The sequence below is a fragment of the Abramis brama genome (assembly GCF_963993115.1).
Source record: "Abramis brama genome assembly, chromosome: 18".
In the NCBI taxonomy this organism is placed as follows: domain Eukaryota; kingdom Metazoa; phylum Chordata; class Actinopteri; order Cypriniformes; family Leuciscidae; genus Abramis; species Abramis brama.
The window spans coordinates 20222985-20244636 of NC_139980.1; the positions used below are offsets into that span (position 1 = coordinate 20222985).

A 21652-nucleotide genomic window follows, 5' to 3' on the forward strand; every position below is an offset into this window, starting at 1 on the left:
GGCACTAGGATATGTACCGAAAACTTTTAAGATGGCTATGATTAAACCACTTGTTAAAAAAACGCAACTTGATCCTACAGAATTAGTCAATTATAGGCCGATCTCGAATCTAACTTTTCTGTCAAAGATACTTGAAAAGGCAGTATCCTCACAACTATGTTCCTTTTTTAGAAAGAAATGATATCTGTGAGGATTTCCAGTCAGGATTTAGACTGTACCATAGTACCGAGACAGCTCTCGTTAGAGTTACAAATGATTTGCTCTTATCATCCGATTGTGGTTGTATCTCGCTATTAGTGTTACTTGATCGTAGTGCTGCATTTGATACTATTGACCACAATATTCTTTTAAATAGACTCGAAAATTATGTTAGCATTAGTGGAATTGCATTAGCATGGTTTAAATCATACTTATCTGACCGTTATCAGTTATCAGCAGTAAATGAAGAGATGTCTTATCGATCACAAGTTCAGTATGGAGTACCACAAGGCTCAGTACTAGGACCGTTGCTGTTCACTCTGTACATGCTACCCTTAGGAGATATCATTAGGAAGCATGGCATTAGTTTTCACTGTTATGCTGATGATACTCAGCTCTATATTTCTTCAAAACCTAACGAAACTTACAAATTCACTAAATTAACAGAATGCATAGCTGATATAAAAAATTAGATGACTAGTAATTTCCTACTACTTAACTCTGAAAAAACAGAGATTCTAATTATTGGACAAAAAACTTCCTCACGTAATAACCTAGAATACTGTCTAACACTTGATGGCTGCTCTGTTAAGTCTTCGTCGTCGGTTAGGAACCTGGGTGTGCTCTTTGATACCAATCTTTCATTTGAAAGTCACGTGTCTAGTATCTGTAAAACCACATTTTTTCATCTTAAAAATATATCTAAATTACGCCATATGCTCTCATTGACAAATGCGGAACAATTAGTCCATGCGTTCATGACCTCAAGGCTAGATTATTGTAATGCTCTACTGGGTGGTTGCCCTGCACGCTTAATAAACAAATTACAGCTAGTTCAAAACGCAGCAGCTCGAGTTCTTACCAGAACCAGGAAGTATGACCATATTAGCCCGGTTCTGTCAACACTGCATTGGCTCCCTATTAAACATTGCATACATTTTTAAATATTGCTGATTACTTACAAAGCACTAAATGGTTTAGCTCCGCAGTACTTGAGCGAGCTCTTAACGCATTATAGTCCTTCACGTCTATTGCGATCTCAAAATTCCGGCCAGTTAATAATTCCTAGAATATCAAAATCGACTGCTGGCGGTAGATCATTTTTATATTTAGCACCACAACTTTGGAACAGTCTTCCTAACATTGTCCGGGAAGCAGACACACTCTGTCAGTTCAAAGCTAGATTAAAGACACATCTCTTTGACCTTGCATACACATAATACATTATAGACTTCTTTAATTCAATGTTAGGCTGCATAGATTAGATCAGCCGGAACCGGGAACACTTCCCATAAATCCTGATGTACTCGTTACATCATAAGAAGAATGGCATCTACGCTAATTTTAGTGTCTTTGTTTATCCCAAGGTTTTCCCGCAGCCTGCCGGATCCAGGCCGTATCCAGATCTGACGAAGGACCTTTGCCTGGACCCGATGACAACGCAGTGCTGAAGTGCCAACTAGTCTCTCCCTATGGAGGATCCCTTTACCACTTTAGATAAAGCGTTGTCGGGAAATTCGTTTCACGTACCTACCCCGAAGTAACAAAATAAAATAAAATTCTGTATCAAAATTTTATAAGGTACTTTGTTTAGGCTTGGTTTGTAGGGAATTGCAAACCTGCGCACATATATTCAAACGCACATAACTATAGAACCAGTTCTTAATGCGCATGTTAACGCCATCAGCGTTTCTCACATTTTCGCGTTTAAAGTCTATGTAGAGAGAATGGTGTCGTCTTAGCGGCCCCTAATTTAATAATGATCGTTGCGACGGAAGCGAATCAATCAAAACTAACTTTAGCTGGAAAAGAACTTTATTAAAAGAACTGCTATAAAGCCAAAATGATCTCTGTTACCATAAATTATAAGTTTATCTCTGTAAAGCTGCTTTGAAACAATCTACATTGTTAAAAGCGCTATATAAATGAAGATGACTTGACTTGACTAGACTTGCGGTCTCTGATGTCATCCCTGCACCACTCAACACTATGGTTGTCCAATAACCAGACCAGTTTACAGTTTCAATCCAAACAGCAACCTGTCACTCACATGAAACGATCACAGCAAATAGAAAGTGACAACCCAATCAATTCCTGATAGAAAAAATTAAGTCCTACATTTAATCTCGTTCAAGAAGGTTTTACTCTGACATACTGTACATGCAGACTTTAAAAGATGTCCTCAATGGATGCACGGTGATATGATGAACAGGTTTGCCATGTCTGATAGTTATATTTTGTATTTTAGCATAACAGGAACTAGGACTGCACAATTAATCGGAAAAATTCCCAATCTCAAATCTCGATTACCTAAGCATGAAAAGTGTTGATCACAGCATAATATTAATTTTACCCCCGCTGCATCAAAGGACATAACTTACAATGCATTTTTGAAGTATTGAGAATTGTAGCCAATCACAGACATGCCTGTTGAGCGCATAAACGCAATGGTCAACCAGAAGTGCTTAAATGAGTCACTGCGCAGAAGAAATCTGCTTAAAACGGCATAGATTTGTTCAGCGCGAGTTCTACACTTTCTCTCGACACCTCTCAGTATAATCAACAAAGTGTAGAAATGTTGTAAATAAGAAATTATTTATGCAGTTTCATAAACTTCATTAATAACAGGAGTTTTCACATGAGTGCTCACGCTGAACTGAAATGACTGACAGCTTCAGTGATATAAAGTTTGCGCTCTTTGCTCACTTTTTATGAGTGATCAATGTATTAGGCAGTCGTAGCCTAATGGTTCAGGTCAGGTCAGGTCAGGTTAGGTTATACCTGCCACTGGTAACCATGTAACCCAGTTATAACCAACACGTGCTACTCTGAGTAAATGCTAATTAAGAATCTGTTTGTAGGGAGGGTCACAAACACCAACATATGTTTTAAACCAATGAATAAATAAAAACAGCAATGTAAGCACCTTTTGTGAATTTTATATAATCACCAAAATAGACTCAAAACAAAGAAACAACATCCAAACAGCACTGCAGAAACACACTGCACACAAAGATATACATAGAGTTCTGGAGGCGGGTTGATGCAAGTCCCGATTGTCTTTAAGGAGTCCAGTGATGTGGAGGCTTGATGGCAAACGAAACCAACAATTGCAGACGACAGACATCAAACAAGTACTCAATGTGGCATAATCCCAACCAGGACCACAAAACTGGCACAAATTCATTCAGCAGATACAAAAAAGTCCTTCTACAAAACACAAAATGCCTCCAGTTATTTATCTGCATCAAATCCCCTATATTCAATAAGCACAAAGATAACATTTCACCAGTAAATAAAACTTAAACATTAACATGAACGTTTTTACTTACAGTTGAGCATGAAACAAACTGTTTCCCAACAGGACCTTGTTTGACCAAGGAGGTCAGCCATGATAATTTATTCTACTGCTCACCTGTCTCTTTATCTAAACACAGTTGTCTCACTAATACCCCTAGTGGTGAGGAGTGTAATTGCGGTCTAAGTAACTGACAGGTGTCTGCAGGGTTCCCACTCTAAACCAAATGTCAAATTCCCTGACTTTTCCCTGACTTTCACTGACTAAAAAGATGAATTTCCATGACCTATAATGAACGGCAAAACAGGCTGCTGTTTTGCGGAGCACCGAGCTGTTTTGTTTTGTAGAAAGCCTTTCTTTAAAGTGAATTTCGTTTTGTATAAATTGTATCTTAATTTTAATACATTTTTCATCAACCAATTGCCTGTATTTAATAAATGAGAAGCAATTATATAGCAGACAATATAAACATGGAGGCGCGCCGCGGTCACTTGAATTGCACATGAACTGGAGCACATCTCATCATAAATGAACCGAAACTCGGTGTATGCCTCACATACATGAGAAATACATCTGAAGATAGCTTGGAATGTCTTTAAACGAAACAATTCAAAACGAAAAGAAATAGGCTACTCTCTGATTATGTAATTATGATGTGGGACCTGATATTCATTTATGTGATATTCATGCTTTTTTTCTTACAGTAAAGCACAGTCCACAAACAACCTCCCTATAATAAGACAAATCTCTGGAGGCATGCTCCAAGCACACTCTCATCTCATCCCTTTTCCCACATTTGTAGTAATGACACTATAACCGAACTGGAAATTGTAACGCGTGCGCACGCAAAACTTTCTCGTGCGCACGTGAAAGTCTGTATTATTATTTTTTTGCAAAGGTCCCCTCAGGGGCTCCGTAGAAAGATGCGTGAAACAGCGCGATAAAAAATCGGTATAGAAAAATACATTTTGATAAATGGAAACTAAAATATAAAGTAACAAACTAAATTCCCTGATACTCCATGACTTGGACAAAAAATATATAAAATTACCTGACTTTCAATGTCTGGAATAGACCTTTTAAAATTCCATGACATTCCAGAAATTCCATGACCCGTGGGAACCCTGTGTCTGTTACACAGTGCCACCTGCCTCATGCAGAGAAGGTAAACTCTGTCAAAAACCTCTGCTGTCTTGCGGCCACATCTCTTTTTGGGAAAAGACTTCAGGAGTAAACCTTGAGGAAAAATCTGGAGCTGGAGTCCCATAGGCAGTGTGTGGTTGCATGCAATCTCACTCTGGCAACTCCTGCGACGGTGCTGGTCCCAAACTGTATCGGCTCTGCCGCTCCATTGGACCAACCAGTGCCGTGGAGAAGGGGGGACCCGCTACTTGGGCAACAGCCGGTCTTCCATATTACCTTGCCCTGGCTTGCGCCCTGGAGAGGACACTCCAGCTTCGCTTTACAGTGTCGAAACAACACGGGAAGCAGCAGTCTACCGGTTATAAGCTACAATGCTTGATTGGCGTAGAGTGTGGCGCCAGGGGTTGCTTCCGACGGTGGGAGAGATCTTTGTATCTCATTGGACAGCTACCGCCCGCCTCAAGCTGGGCAGTCCCCAGCCAGTAAGGTGCTGTCCCGCCACGGTCTGCCTTCCTCATTGGGTGCATGGGGATAAGGAAATCCAACAAGCAGACCGCAATTTCTGCACCAAGCAATAACAAAAGAAAAAGCAACAAGAAGAGACCAGCTCTTAAACTGGGATGCTGGAACGTCCGCACCATGACAACTGGATTTGACGACCTCCTGAACATCAGTGACGTAAGAAAGACAGCGATCATCAACAACGAGCTACTGAGACTAGGTAGGCTGAAGGTAGATATAGCCGCTCTGCAAGAAACACGCCTGGCGGAAACAGGATCTTTGAAGGAGAAGGATTACACCTTCTTCTGGCAAGGTAAGAGCGCTGAGGAACGCAGAGAGCACGGAGTAGGGTTTGCAGTGAGGAACACCTTGCTGGAGATGGTCGAACCAAGTGACAAGGGGTCAGAACGCCTGCTGACTCTCCGCCTCCATACATCTGAGGGACCAGTTACACTCATCAGCGCCTATGCCCCAACCTTGACCTCCACACCTGAGGCAAAAGACGAGTTCTACACCAACCTGAATGACGCCATCAAGAACATCCACAGCAGCGAACACCTTGTCCTCCTTGGCGACTTCAACGCCAGAGTAGGTGCAGACCATAATTCTTGGCCTTCTTGCTTGGGTTCTTTTGGAGTTGGCAAGATTAACGAGAACGGGCAGCGCCTGTTGGAGCTTTGCTCTTATCATGGCCTCTGCGTGACCAACTCCTATTTCAAGACGAAGCCACAACACAGAGTGTCATGGTGCCACCCTCGATCCAAGCATTGGCACCAGCTCGACATGGTCATCGTCAGACGTACAAGCCTCAACCATGTGCTTCTTGCCCTCTCATACCATAGTGCTGACTGCGACTCTGATCACTCACTGGTATGCTGCAAGATCAAGCTGCTACCAAAGAAACTCCACCATTCCAAACAAAATGGGAAGCCACAGATTGACACGACTAAGATGCAACATCCAGAGAAGCTTGAGGAATTCACAAAGTCTCTAGAGGATGCTCTGTCTGCAGGCTACCCGTGCAACACCGCATCCGCATCATGGAACCACCTGCGTGAGGCAATTCAGAAATCAGCTCTTGCTACCTATGGGAGAAAGACCTTCAAGAACTACGACTGGTTTGATGCCAAGTCTGCAGAGTTGACCCCTGTTATTGAAGCAAAGCGTGCTGCCTTTGCTGAATATAAGCGCTTACCAGGTGGGAAAAACCTTCAAGCACTTAGATCAGCCAGGAGCAAAGTACAGCAGACAGCAAGAAGATGTGCCAACGAGTACTGGCAGGAGCTCAGTCACAACATTCAGAATGCAGCAGCAACAGGCAATATCAGGGGCATGTACGAGGGCATCAAGAAAGCTCTCGGACCAACTCAGAGCAAAACTGCACCCTTGAAAACCAGCTGCGGAAAGGTGATCACCGACAAAACCAAGCAGATGCAGAGTTGGGTGGAACACTATTCAGAGCTCTACTCCAGAGAGAACATTGTTGTCAGCTCAGCACTGGACGTCATCGATCCTCTGCCCATCATGGAGGAGTTAGACGCTGAACCAACACTGGCAGAACTCAGCAAGGCCATCAACAGCTTAGCCTGCGGCAAAGCCCCTGGGAATGATGGCATCCCCCCAGACCTGATCAGGCACTGCAAGACCACTCTTTTGCAGCCTCTATTTAACATCTTTTGTCAGTGTTGGAGTGAAGGTGGTGTTCCACAAGACATGAGAGATGCCAAAATCGTCACCCTGTACAAAAACAAAGGCGACAGGAGTGACTGCAACAACTACAGAGGCATCTCCCTCTTGTGCATCGTGGGCAAACTGTATGCAAGAGTGCTGTTAGTGCGTCTTCAACAGCTGGCAGAACGTGTATACCCCGAGTCCCAGAGTGGCTTTCGAGCAGAGCGTTCTACAGTGGACATGATCTTCTCCCCTGCCAACTACAGGAGAAGTGTAGGGAACAGCAGAAGCCCCTTTACGTCGCCTTCATAGACCTAACCAAGGCCTTCGACCTAGTAAGCCGGGATGGGCTCTTCAACATCCTCCTGAAGATCGGATGCCCCCCGAAGCTTCATAGTATGATCAGATCTTTTCATGACGGTATGAAGGCAACCATCCAGTACGATGGCAGCATGTCCGAACCATTTGACATTAAAAGCGGCGTGAAGCAAGGTTGTGTCCTTGCTCCAACCCTCTTCGGAATCCTCTTCTCCCTTCTTCTAAAACATGCTTTTGGGAATTCAACCGAAGGGGTGTACATGCATACAAGATCAGACGGCAGACTCTACAACATCGCAAGACTCAGAGCAAAAACCAAGGTGCGTGAGATCATCATTAGAGACATGCTCTTTGCCGATGACGCAGCAGTCAGCTCTCACACTGAACAAGATCTACAGCGTCTGATGGACAGATTCTCCCAGGCCTGCAAACCATCAACCATCTCGGTCTAACCATCAACCTGAAGAAGACCAACGTGCTGGGCCAAGATGTGGACACATCACCTGTCATCACCATCGACAATTACGAACTTGAAGTGGTCCACCAGTTCACCTACCTGGGTTCCACCATCAGCGACAACCTGTCCTTAGATGCCGAAATCAACAAACGCATTGGCAAGGCTACAACAACCCTAGGACGACTGACCACTCGCGTCTGGGAGAACCCCAAGCTGACCACCCAAACCAAGATGGCAGTGTACAAAGCCTGCATAGTCAGCACCCTCCTGTACGGGAGTGAATCCTGGACAACATATGCCAAGCAAGAGCAGAAGCTGAACAGTTACCACATGCGATGTCTCCGCCACATCCTTGGCATCAGCTGGAACGACAAAGTGCCCAACACCCAGGTTCTTGCCTGTGCCGGCCTCCCCACCATGTACACGCTGCTCAGACAACGTAGACTGCGCTGGCTTGGCCACGTGCGCCGTATGGAAGACGGGCAGATCCCCAAGGACATTCTCTATGGTGAACTCGTATACAGCAAAAGACCCCAAGGTCGCCCCCAGTTGAGATATAAAGATGTCTGCAAGCGCGACATGAAAGCACTGGACATCAATACAGAGATCTGGGAGGACATTGCAGCTAACCGCAGCAGCTGGTGCTGTCTGCTCAAGAAACAGCTAAATACAGGCGAGGAGAAGATCTTGAAGCTAGCAGAGGAGAGGAGAACCAGTCGGAAGACACGCGCACACGAACATCCACCCACGACCAACTACATCTGCACTTTGTGCAGCAGAGACTGTCATTCCCGCATTGGTCTCACCAGCCACCGACGATGCTGTCTTAGTCGCAACACTGCAAACTCTTATGCTGCGTTCACACCAAACGCGAATATGCGTCTGGCGCGAGTGATTTCAATGTTAAGTCAATGGTAAGACGCGTTACGCGCGTCTGGATGTCTTGCGGCGCGAATTAGGCATTTAGCGCGGCGCGGTAGACGCTAGTTCGCGCGAATGACGCGAATTGAGCGTCTGGCACGTTACGCGCGAATTGTTCTTTTTGTGCATTCATGCGTTTGACGCGAATTCGCGTCTGCCGCCCGAGTTGAAAAATCTGAACTTCTGTGTCAATTCGCGCCGCGTTAACCAATCAGAAGCCTGCTTGCTGCTGTCACGTGGTGAACTGACAGTTTATAATGTTATTTTATGTTTGGCCTCAATACATTATTTTGTAATATGACTAAAATGCACAACAAAGCAAATCTTTCACATAAAAACTCGATTTCAATATGAGAGATACTCATTTTGTATTGAATGCTATTTATTCTATTCTAGATTATATGAAACTTTATTAATCTAATGTAAAGACAACAAACACAATTTAGTGTATAAAAACTTAAAAAAAAAAAAATCACAGGACAGGTTTCACTTTTGGAGGCTGCCTCCATTTATTATCAAAACAAAAATAAATGACAGATTAGTGCGGGCGCGGGTGAACCTCGTGCCGGGCTGTACAGCGCGGGCTCGTCATGCAGCGACCACTCGAGGCCGAGGCCTTATACGGCCTACATTGTCCTCGTCAGCGTCCTCACCGTTAGGTCCACCAAACCTACCTCCTGGAGCAAATTGTGAAACTCCTGAAACCCTCCGGAGGGTTTGGTGGACCCGAGTACAGCGACGATGTCCCCTACGCAGCTGTTTCTGCTCTCCAGAGCATATACGAGCGGTGACTCTCTCGACTAATGCTAATGCTAATGCTCGATAAACATCTAAAAAAGATGGCCGCCAACAGGTTTCGAAACTTTCGGCTCCGGATTTCGCCTCTGACGCGCGTAAATTTCGCTTCAAACTTTTGATTTTATGCGCGTCAATTTCGCTCTTGACGCGCGAATGCACACAAAGTGGTCACGCGTATAACTAGACGCGGCAGGCGCGAATTTAGACGCATATTCGCGTTTGGTGTGAACGCAGCATTAGGGCGCAATATCCATGGTCGACAAACGACCGAAGGAGGCCTACTAGCCTAATGGTTAGAGAATCAGACTGGTAACTGGGTTCGATTCTCAATACAGCCAGGAAATTACTGAGGTGCCCTTGAACGAGGCACCAAACCCCCAATCACTCACTGGGCGCCACAGCGAAATGGCTGCCCACTGATCTGGGTGTGAGTGTGTGTGTCCACGGTTTGTAGTGTGTGTGAGTTCAATACTCACTACTCTTAATAGTAGTAGTGATTTGTCAAACTGTACATTTTATCAGTATGTGTAATATAACCCATGACTTTGGTGTTCCTAGTGCAGAAATCAGACGAGAGGTTTCTTCAAGGTTCTTTGCTGAGAACCTCAGAAATCCTTCTCTTCACATACATATACCATAAGTCCTCTCCAACACATTCAAGAACTATACTGCCCTAGCGCTGAAGGAACTCACTAAGTCTTCAAGGTCCATCAGCATCCATTATCCCACGAAGAGGAAAGCTCGCCCCTCTTTCTCTCACGTTGAAGCCTCAAAAGGGCTTGAAGAGTTTCCAGACACGGTGTGTGTGTGTGGGTGTGTTTGGGGTATAGATGTGGTATTCCAAACGAACGCCCTGCTGAATCAATCAGGGGTGAAACTGAGTTTGCTGCCTCAAACTGTCAGCAGAGATGAAGTTAGCATGTGTAACCAATCGCTGAGTCATCGAGTTTACTTTTCCTAAACAAACTCAAAAAGATTGAGTGACTGCAGATAATTAACACTGGAAATTTTCATGAAGTTCTAGGAATTCAAGTAAATTGACGCAAATTCCTGCTAATAGCTAAGCAAGCTTGATTTCAGATGCCACTGACTCTATTTTAAATTTTGAATATCATATACGATTGTTCAATCTTGTTTTTATTAGTTAAGAAATATTTACAAGTTGAGACAGATTTTAAAATTTAAAGACACAGAAATGCTTAGTCATGCTTTTATTTAATCTCGCCTGGATTATTGTAACGCCCTGTTTTCTTCTTTAAATCAAAGTATTTTATCACAGCTTCAAATGGGACAAAATGCTGCTGCCAGATTACTGACTCGAACTAGATCTTTTAATCATATCAGTCCAGTTTTAGCTTCACTACATTGGCTACCAATTCATTTTAGGATCGTTTTAAAGATAATATTATTGACATATAAAGCGCTTCATGGTTTGGCACCTAAGTATTTAGCAGAACTTTTTAGACCTCATGAAACAGTCAGGTGTCTCAGATCTTCACATTATGGATTGTTGGCTATTCCAAGACCTATATAAAACAAAAGGTGATAGAGCTTTTGCGGTGAAGGCACCAATGTTATAGCCTGGAAATCCAGACCTTAATCTGAAAGATTAATGGTCTTGCATCGCCTAATGAAAATCGGCCAGCTCGAGGGGCGGCACCAAGCATGCATTTGAAAATCTCACTGCACGCAATTGGATAACACTACGACCAATCACAACAAGCCCCATACGCTTCGCTACCAGCGGAGCTAACTGGTAGATTAGACTCTTGCCATATCCGGTCGGCAAAACATCAAAAACGCCCTTCTTGCAAAGGAACGATTCGAGCGCCGTCTTCTGTTCCTCTTTTAGATAAAAAGCCAAGTCTAACTCGTTCATTTTAGTGGCCAAAGCCGTTTCAAACAACTGGTGTTCATGCATAGCCATCTTGCAATGTTTACTAATGACTTCGACGTCACAGCGCTGTCGTCATCTGTTTAGCTCGCCTCTGGCCCGCCTATATCAGATAACCCGATGTGATTGGTGCAGCTCGGATACAAGGGCATATTTAATGAGCATCATTACTCGACGCCAGAGTAAACTCGCTGAGCAAATTCAACTTGTGCTCTCGCGAGAACTCTGGATTTCCAGGGTGCCAATGTTATGGAATAGCTTGCCAATGGAGATTAGATCTACGGGGTCTTTGTCTGTTTTTAAGTCTCTTTTAAGGCGAGACACGGCAGGCAAACCCATTGTGTTTTTTTTACTGGTCAATTTTGAGATTTTTGGATATTTGTCTTCAATAACATGTCTTCTTTCAGACTGTGGTGAAAAAAAGCCCGAAATACACATTTAGGTCTTTATTTTATTACACTTTGTCTGTTTGCGTCTGTAGATTTCGCGTAAATTCAACAAAAGTTGTCGTTGTAAATCATCCCGCCGATCCGCAATCTCTGTCTGCTCTCTGTCATCACAGGCACGGCTGGAAAGCTCTCTCTTCACTGTACAATGCTGTCGGATCCAAATATGGTCATTTCCTTTTTATCAGCAACCAATCGCGAAAGAAAAAGGGCTGAATGCGCAATCTCATTGGCTGATGATAAATCTTTAAAGCCCGTTTTCTCAAAATGACTTTTCTCTCATACTCCAAGTACGACATCTCCACTTCAGTAGCACCTATATACACCAAACTTTCCAGTCTTGTACCTAGTTATATTATGAAGACATTTACAGAGGGATTTGTAAATATATTATTCCTAGCTTGATTTATATAACATTTTATTACAAAAAACATGGCAAAAATAATTTTTTTAAGGCTATTGACAGTATATTCTGATTTACAGGATAACAAAAGTAGATATCCATAAATCCCTCTGTAATTTTTTCCCCATCTAATATGTGAACACAATGAAAAAATAATTTTTAATCTGGCTTTATCCAATACTCAGATTTCGTTTTTTAAAATATATACAAATTAGCGCATATTTAATTAGATATTGCCTAATTTGCATATTTAAACATTAAATTACAGAAAACTTGTAATACATTTTTTTCTCATCTTAATGTAGGTAATCAACTGGGAAAGTTTCATGGTGATACCTGCTAGTTAAAATTTTTACCCTATTCACCTGTAGTGTCTCGCATTAAAAAACTTATTTGTATAAATGTGCTTTTACTACTAAGTATTTAGATTCTTGTGGGTTTTTTATTTTATTTTTATGTATTAATTATGTTGTTCTTGGTTTTATATTTTGTTATGCTCTTCCTGTCTTTTTGCCATACAAGTGCTATATAAATAAAGTAGGGCTGTCAAACGATTAATCGCGATTTATCGCATCCAAAATAAAAGTTTGTGTTTACATAATATATGTGTGTGTACGGTATATAATTATTTTCTATATATAAATACACACACATCCATATATATATTTAAGAAAAATGTGTTATTTATACAGTGAGGAAAATAAGTATTTGAACACCCTGCTATTTTGCAAGTTCTCCCACTTAGAAATCATGGAGGGTCTGAAATTGTCATCGTAGGTGCATGTCCACTGTGAGAGACATAATCTAAAAAAAAAAATCCAGAAATCACAATGTATGATTTTTTAACTATTTATTTGTATGATACAGCTGCAAATAAGTATTTGAACACCTGAGAAAATCAATGTTAATATTTGGTACAGTAGCCTTTGTTTGCAATTACAGAGGTCAAACGTTTCCTGTAGTTTTTCACCAGGTTTGCACACACTGCAGGAGGGATTTTGGCCCACTCCTCCACACAGATCTTCTCTAGATCAGTCAGGTTTCTGGGCTGTCGCTGAGAAACACGGAGTTTGAGCTCCCTCCAAAGATTCTCTATTGGGTTTAGGTCTGGAGACTGGCTAGGCCACGCCAGAACCTTGATATGCTTCTTACAGAGCCACTCCTTGGTTATCCTGGCTGTGTGCTTCGGGTCATTGTCATGTTGGAAGACCCAGCCTCGACCCATCTTCAATGCTCTAACTGAGGGAAGGAGGTTGTTCCCCAAAATCTTGCAATACATGGCCCCGGTCATCCTCTCCTTAATACAGTGCAGTTGCCCTGTCCCATGTGCAGAAAAACACCCCCAAAGCATGATGCTACCACCCCCATGCTTCACAGTAGGGATGGTGTTCTTGGGATGGTACTCATCATTCTTCTTCCTCCAAACACGTTTAGTGGAATTATGACCAAAAAGTTATATTTTGGTCTCATCTGACCACATGACTTTCTCCCATGACTCCTCTGGATCATCCAAATGGTCATTGGCAAACTTAAGACAGGCCTTGACATGTGCTGGTTTAAGCAGGGGAACCTTGCGTGCCATGCATGATTTCAAACCATGACGTCTTAGTGTATTACCAACAGTAACCTTGGAAACGGTGGTCCCAGCTCTTTTCAGGTCATTGACCAGCTCCTCCTGTGTAGTTCTGGGCTGATTTCTCACCTTTCTTAGGATCATTGAGACCCCACGAGGTGAGATCTTGCACGGAGCCCCAGTCCGAGGGAGATTGACAGTCATGTTTAGCTTCTTCCATTTTCTAATGATTGCTCCAACAGTGGACCTTTTTTCACCAAGCTGCTTGGCAATTTCCCCGTAGCCCTTTCCAGCCTTGTGGAGGTGTACAATTTTGTCTCTAGTGTCTTTGGACAGCTCTTTGGTCTTGGCCATGTTAGTAGTTGGATTCTTACTGATTGTATGGGGTGGACAGGTGTCTTTATGCAGCTAACGACCTCAAACAGGTGCATCTAATTTAGGATAATAAATGGAGTGGAGGTGGACATTTTAAAGGCAGACTAACAGGTCTTTGAGGGTCAGAATTCTAGCTGATAGACAGGTGTTCAAATACTTATTTGCAGCTGTATCAAATAAATAGTTAAAAAATCATACATTGTGATTTCTGGATTTTTTTTATTAGATTATGTCTCTCACAGTGGACATGCACCTACGATGACAATTTCAGACCCCTCCATGATTTCCAAGTGGGAGAACTTGCAAAATAGCAGGATGTTCAAATACTTATTTTCCTCACAGTATATAAAATATTTATATATAATATAAATTATATATAATATAAATATATATACACAGTATATACATGCAAATATTTCTTAAATATATACATGCATGTGTGTGTATTTATATATAGAAAATAATTATATACCGTACACACACATATATTATGTAAAAACAAACTTTTATTTTGGATGCGATTAATCACAATTAATCGTTTGACAGCCCTAAAATAAAGTTATTATTATTATAACAAACATCGTTGCATGATGTACTTTGGCTCACATGCTGTTCACCTCTGTACTTTCTTGTGTGTTTTTGTGTATATTACAAAACAAACCATCTTCTGTGATCCTAAACAATGGACAATAAAGATAGTAGGTATATCTTTGTTTTTAATTGTGGGTCACATGAGGGGCTAAAGGGACATGGTAATGGGAGAAAAAAATATAAGATGAGAGGAAAAATTCATTTTAAAGCTTTTGCACTCTCTCAAGAAATGTTGCATTCACTCTCAATACGTTTGTTATTTGCCAATGAGTGCAAAGTTTCTTGGAAGAATGCAAAACTTTTTGCCAAAAAAGATATATATATATATATATTTTTTTTTTCCATCACCATGTCCATTTAGTGCCTCTGTAGGGGTCTGACTGTTTATAGAGGAAAAGGAGGGAGAGGTTCTGTTGTTTTCTTTCTCTTCAAATAAAACACTTATAGTTCTTTACATAGCTAGCAGCCTACATTGTGTAATGTAACCATATTTAGAGCACGGGTAAATCCAGATTTAGTAATCTGAAAAAGTGGTGATCTAGTCCTATTTTGCTTTGAAAAAACAGCACAAAAGTAAGATGGATTTGACCTGATCCTGGATTGCAAAACATGGGATTTCCACATCTAGATTATTCTGATCCAAATGAAACTTTTTGAACTGGGCCTTGGTTACATAATTGGATTGAATTTTTCAACAGTATTCTGAGTTAATGCTGCCATCTACTGGCTCTTTTTGACATTACAGACTTTAAATGTACAATTACACTATTACTACTATATTAGGTATTACCTTACAAATATTATTTTGTAATAATAAAACCCACACAAAGATTATTCCACCCAAGTAATATTTATTAGAACTGATCTTGAATAAAATTCTAAACTCACCTAATGTGGCGCCATCCTCTCCCATAATGCACTTCATAGAAGTGATAATCTGCTGGGTGACTGGTGGGGACATTGAGGTAGCATAAACTGCACTGTGAGAGTGTAACCGGAGGTAATCGATCAGCTCCTACAAACAAATAAAAAGAGAGAGAGAGAGAATTATTCACTACGCCATTTATAAACTCTGGAATTTGGATTGACAGCTAAACTGTCGACAAACCTTCTTTCCTCCGATGTATCCTCCAGCAGCACCAAAGCTCTTGGTGAAAGTGCCCATCATGATGTCAACGTCAGATGGATCCAGGCCAAAGTAGTCCACCACACCTCTGCCTCTTGGTCCTAGTGCCCCGATACTGTGCGCCTCATCCAGGTACAGGTAAGCTTTATACTTTTTCTTTAGGGCAATGACCTCAGGAAGTCGTACTATTGAGCCCTCCATGCTAACAAAAGAGGAACGCAGGTGTAACATTAATGCATACCCATAGAGGACTAGATATTGCAATATGTATTCCACATCACTCCTTACTGTTATTGCCTGCTATAAGCCTCCTTCTGCTGCTAAGGAGGCCTTAAATTCTCTGGCTAATGTATTAGTCGAATTACGGGATCGGGAAATTGTGCTTACGGGAGATCTGAACTGGGACTGGCTCTCTGCTAATTCCAACTGCCTGAAAAATATCTGTAATGAGCATGCTATAGAATTAAAGGGCGTGATAACCCCTGGTTTTCCAATGAACTGTCTTCGCTGATCCATGAGAGAAATGCAGCCTGGGTCTTAGTAAAGACCACAAACCTCCAATCTGACTGGACTAACTATAGATATCTTAGGAACAAGTGCACTTACCTTATAAGAAAGTGCAAATCTGACTTCTACCTCAAATCAATGTCCTCAAACCTAAATAATCCATCTAAATTTTGGAAGACAATAAAATCCCTTGAACTACCCCCCCAGTGACTCTGCTCTCCCTAAGCATATAGTTAAAGACACCCAACAGATCTCAAACAAGAATGATATTGTAAATGCTTTCAATGACCATTTCATTAAGGCAGGGGACATATTTGAACAATTATATCCTGAAGAAGTCTCACACAGATATGTCTCCTCACCCCTCCAACACAATTCACCTGTTTCTCTTGTCAGTGAGGGATTCGACTTTAAACTCATTCCCTCATCTGCAGTGCTTAAGGCTCTTAAGGAAATTGACACTAGGAAATCAGCCGGTCCTGATGGCCTAGACCCTGCTTTACTGAAACTATCTGCACATATTATAGTGGAACCTATTACATACATTTTTAATTTGTCCCTGTCTTCAAATGACTTACCAGATGTTTGGAAATCAGCACACGTGCTGCCCCTGTTAAAAGGGGGGGACCCCTCCATTCTCGATAATTACCGCCCAATCTCTAAATTGTCTGTACTTGCAAAGGTCCTAGAGTCTTTAGTAAACACCCAACTTAAGGGCTTCCTGCAAAATCATAACATTCTTAGCCCGGCACAATCAGGCTTTAGGGCCAAGCATAGCACCATTACTGCAGCTGTCAAGGTGCTTGATGACATCATCTGTGACCTTGACAATAAGATGAGCTGTGCTGCCCTGTTCATCGACTTGTCAAAGGCCTTTGACACAGTTGATCACTGTATCCTGCTTAAGAGGCTCCGGGACATTGGCTTGGGCACTAAGGCAGTTGATTGGTTCAGAAACTATCTTGCCAACAGAACTCAAACTGTAGTTGTCGATGGGCATAGTTCTGCCCCACTGGGGGTCCGGCGAGGTGTCCCTCAAGGGTCTATCCTTGGTCCGGTCCTATTTACCATTTACATAAACACCATTGCTTCTGTAGCAGATAATGGCAAAATACACCTCTATGCAGACGACACAGTACTATATTGTTCCGCCCCCACCCTAGCTCAAGCTTATCAATCATTACAGCAGTCTTTTAATTTATTACAGGCCACCTTCATTGAACTTAGACTGGTATTAAACGCTGGTAAAACTAAGGTGATGCAGTTCACACAGTCTCGCAGAGTACCCTCATCAACCGCCTTAGCCATTTCCACACTGGATGGGAAGTGTGTTGAAAATGTTTCATCTTATAAATATCTTGGTCTGTGGATTGATGAAAAGCTAACCTTCAAAGTTCACATTGATAAATTAGTGAGAAAGCTGAGAGTAAAGCTTGGCTTTTATTTTAGAAATAAATCCTGTTTTACTCTCCAAGCTAGGAGGAAATTGATCAGTGCCACTTTTTTACCAGTCTTGGACTATGGGGATGTTATTTATATGCATGCTGCCTCTACCACGCTGCACACACTTGACACAGTTTACCATGGTGCATTACGGTTCATTACTAATGCCAAGTCACGCACTCATCACTGTCGTCTTTATGAGGCGACTGGTTTTAGCTCTTTAGGCCTGCGTAGATGGTTCCACTGGCATATTTTTATTTACAAAGTTATTAACAGTAATTTACCCAGCTATCTTAACAGTCTGTTGACCTGGAATCATTCCATTTACAATCTCCGCTCTGTTACCATTCTGACTCTAAATATCCCACGTATAACAACTGAATTTGGTAAGACTGCTTTTAGTTATTCTGCTCCTTGGTGTTGGAATTTGCTCCAAAAAGTTTTGAAGCTTTCTGTTTTTATCCCACTTGAACATTTTAAACAATTACTTAAATGCTCCAAATTTGAACAATGCACATGGTTTCAATGACCCCTTTATGTCTTTTTTTTATTTTTTTTTATATGTACTGTAAATCTGTTTTGTTTGTTGTGTCCGTTACTGTGATTCTGTGTAACTTGTGTAATTGTTGCCCCAGGGCTCCCTTGTAAAAGAGATTTGAATATCTCAATGGGACATCACCTGGTAAAATAAAGGGTAAATAAAATAAAAAATAAATGTGAAAATAGAGTCTTTATGATGTTGTGCTTTTGAACTGTTTGATAGCCAGGAAGTAAACAATATTTTTCAAAAACAAGATTATATAAAACAGTAACTTAAATTTACATTTCAGCTTTATTTTAACATTGTTCCATCCTATCCTCCTCTGGCATTACAATGAATGTACATGTGGTAAATATGATATCATTATTATTATTGCTTGCCTTAAGCAATTCCTAGACAAAAATAATGAAATGGCCTTCCTCTAAACCAGAAGTAGTATGCAAACCAGCCTTCCTTTGCATATGCTTTTGCACAAATCACATCAGGTTACTGCTCAAGTCTGAAAAGACGGGTGGAAAAGACATCTACTGTACCTGTAAATTCCCTCAACGAGGATGAGGATCTTCTTCCAGGGCCGGTGGGTTCGAGGTTGGCCGTGCACGATAGCATCCCGAAGCAACTTCTCCAGACTTTGCATATCTGAAAATAATGGTTACATTTTTTAATTTATGACCAGGCTTCTCAACTTGCAGATGCTGTTCTTAGCGAGCAGCTTACAAAACAAAGCAAGGCATAATTTTATTGCATTATTTTCATTAACACTGGCAAAATGCCTATTCACCTATACATTTATCACCTATGATTAATTTATTCTGCAAACAAGTGTTCAGTAATGAGGGAGTAGCACAGCCGACTGTGAACTCGCATTGGTCCACAATCCTGTATAACATCAAAAATAATTCAATTTGGCTCTGATTGTTTTGCTTTTACTTTCAGTGTGGGCAAAAAATTTGCACGAACTTACTGTTGTGTTTGAATACACGGATGGTAGAGCCAGAGAGTCGGGCACCCAGAACCAGAGACGTATGATTGAGCTCATCACTTAAGACCAGACAGCCCTAACACACACACACACACACACACCCCAACACATTAATTTGAATGAAAAGCAAGAATGCACATTTTTAACACTAAAATGGTTGGCTGAAGTCTCCAGTGCTGAGTTGAGGAGATAAATAAAAATGTTTCACCCTTTTTTTACTCAAATGATCATTGAACTGGGATTCTTCAGAAGGATATGCAGAGTTGCAGGTGCTACACATAACCAGTAACAGCAAGGTTTGCACTATGGAACTTTTTTTGTTAAAAATTTAAATAACGAGTCAATAATCATCAATCCTTCTTCCAAAATGTATTTTTAAATTACCCTGATTCACTATGGTATGCCTATTAAAAGTGTTTATATTTTAGACTGGGTGGGATGGATTTCTTGGGAAACTGCGTACATGTGTCACTCGCCTGTGAATGTTATTACTCAACAGGTGAGCAAGGTATTTTATTGAACAGATACATTGTCATATGTTACTCTCTTAAGCATTATCTAGTGTGATGTGTCATTTCATTATTGTTGTTGTAAAGCTGTGCTGGAATTTATTTTCAAGGAAGTACTATGTCTATAAATGGGTATAGCTGCAGTAAAGTCAGCTTGAGATATTTTTCATCAAACTGGTTATACCTCTTAACCCTAGTAGTGAATGTTTTATGAGCAGTAGGATAATCTCTCTCTTTTTTAATTATGAGAAAGAACCATATTCATCTGCAGAGTCACGCAAAGCCAAAGCACAACCAAAACAATGTTCTTACGCAAAATGCATGCAGTTTTGTTTTTTAACAGCTAAAGGCCAAAAGTTGTACCTTTAATTGTATTAGTTCTTCTGGTGTTTAGGAATAATGGTATCTGTACTTCCTCATTACTTTACAATGACAAAATGAGTCAAGTTTCTGAACACAGATTAAGCGTCATTGACATGGAAAGTCATGTGTCAATGTACTCAGGTTTATAACAAGAAATCGCAAACTTTCAGAAAGAATTTTGCAACTCAGTTACAATAAATGTCCCTTATGGAAGTTATGAGTTCTGAAAATAACAGAATGTTTTCAAGTTCATCAAGCTCTTGTTTATATTGCCTTACATTTAGTCCAATGGGAATTTATTTAACATCATAATGATTTTGTTTTTTTCTTTATACTACATTTTGTATCCTACATTCAAAATCAATGAGTACTTTTGAAGCCCACTGAAGTAGTTCTTTTCCTGATTTAACAGGATTTCCAGGTGGGGGAAAAATGTTGTTTAATTTTGTATTTGGCAGGACAAGTTGGAATGTTAATCAAATCTTTTGTGAATGAAACCAGGAATGTGTGTATACATTCTAAAGCATAAAGGCTTTCAAGAACATGTTACGTGACAAAATACCAGTGTGAGCCAAAGAAATCTGTCAAGGAACAGATATGGCCTTTGGGAGTATTTCAATAAAAGAACAAAAACAGAACGGCCAAACCCCATTGTTCCTTCCCACCCTGCTTTGTTTTGAAGTGAAAAGGAAACTCGTAGCATTCCATTTGATTTAATGTTTGAGCTTATAGTAATACCCTTACTTTTCCCGTCAGCGCAGGAATATTCATGGAGTTTGTAGCAAAGCCCATTCCAAACACCATGGATGACTCCACCCCTAAAAACCTGGCCACCAGCTTCTCCAGCTCCTCGTGCTTGTCAAGATTTCCTACAAGATATAACAAATATCTCAATGATGCAACACAAATAAACTACTATAGATCCATTGTGCAGGCATCATACTCCAATATTTACAACTCAAAACTCCCCAGTTCACAGGCCATATATGATAAATGTAAAACTTTTCATAAATGTTTCATAAACTTGTTCATGAATTAGCACAGTTTTGACCACGAATGAGCATTTCGAGTAATTGTGTAGTTAAAGAGGTTGTTCACCCAAAAATGAACCAAACAGTTTATGGGCTCCATGGACTTCAATAGTATGGGAAAAATACACTATGGAAGTCAATGGCTTCCGTCAACTGTTAGTTTACCGTCATTCTTCAAAATATATTGTTTTGTGTTCAGCAGAAGAAAGAAACTCATACAAGTTTGGAACAACTTGAGGGTGAGTAAATGATCGTAAATGAACGGATTTCATTTTTGGGTGAACTATCCCTTTAAGTATTTGTTAAATGTTTTTTTAAGTCTCAACTAAGCAACACGTTTAAAAAAAAAAAGGAATGAAAATCAGCTTCTTAGCACTCTACCTCCAAACATGTTGCAAGGACACAATGATATGGTCTGATAAGAAATAGGAGTCTTTCATAGTGCTGCACATTTCTTACCCACCATTTCACCATAAAAGCATATCCTCATTCCGTGGGATAAATGTGTCTAACAGAAACTGAATATATGTATTCTAAGGGTCAGTGAGAGGGTAGAAAATTAT

The 21652-nt window shown here is 40.9% G+C and overlaps 1 protein-coding gene across 1 annotated transcript in view; it reads right to left on the bottom strand.

Moving 5' to 3' along the window:
* Positions 1-21652, bottom strand: part of sptlc2b (serine palmitoyltransferase, long chain base subunit 2b) — a 40247-nt gene that overhangs the window by 8238 nt on the left and 10357 nt on the right. Inside the window, exons 5-9 of the mRNA XM_084091109.1 lie at positions 20803-20927; positions 19169-19262; positions 18738-18843; positions 15696-15915; positions 15476-15602 (exon numbers count right to left, since the gene is read on the bottom strand). Coding sequence (XP_083947235.1) covers positions 15476-15602; positions 15696-15915; positions 18738-18843; positions 19169-19262; positions 20803-20927 — 672 coding nt within the window. The remainder of the gene's footprint in view (positions 1-15475; positions 15603-15695; positions 15916-18737; positions 18844-19168; positions 19263-20802; positions 20928-21652) is intronic.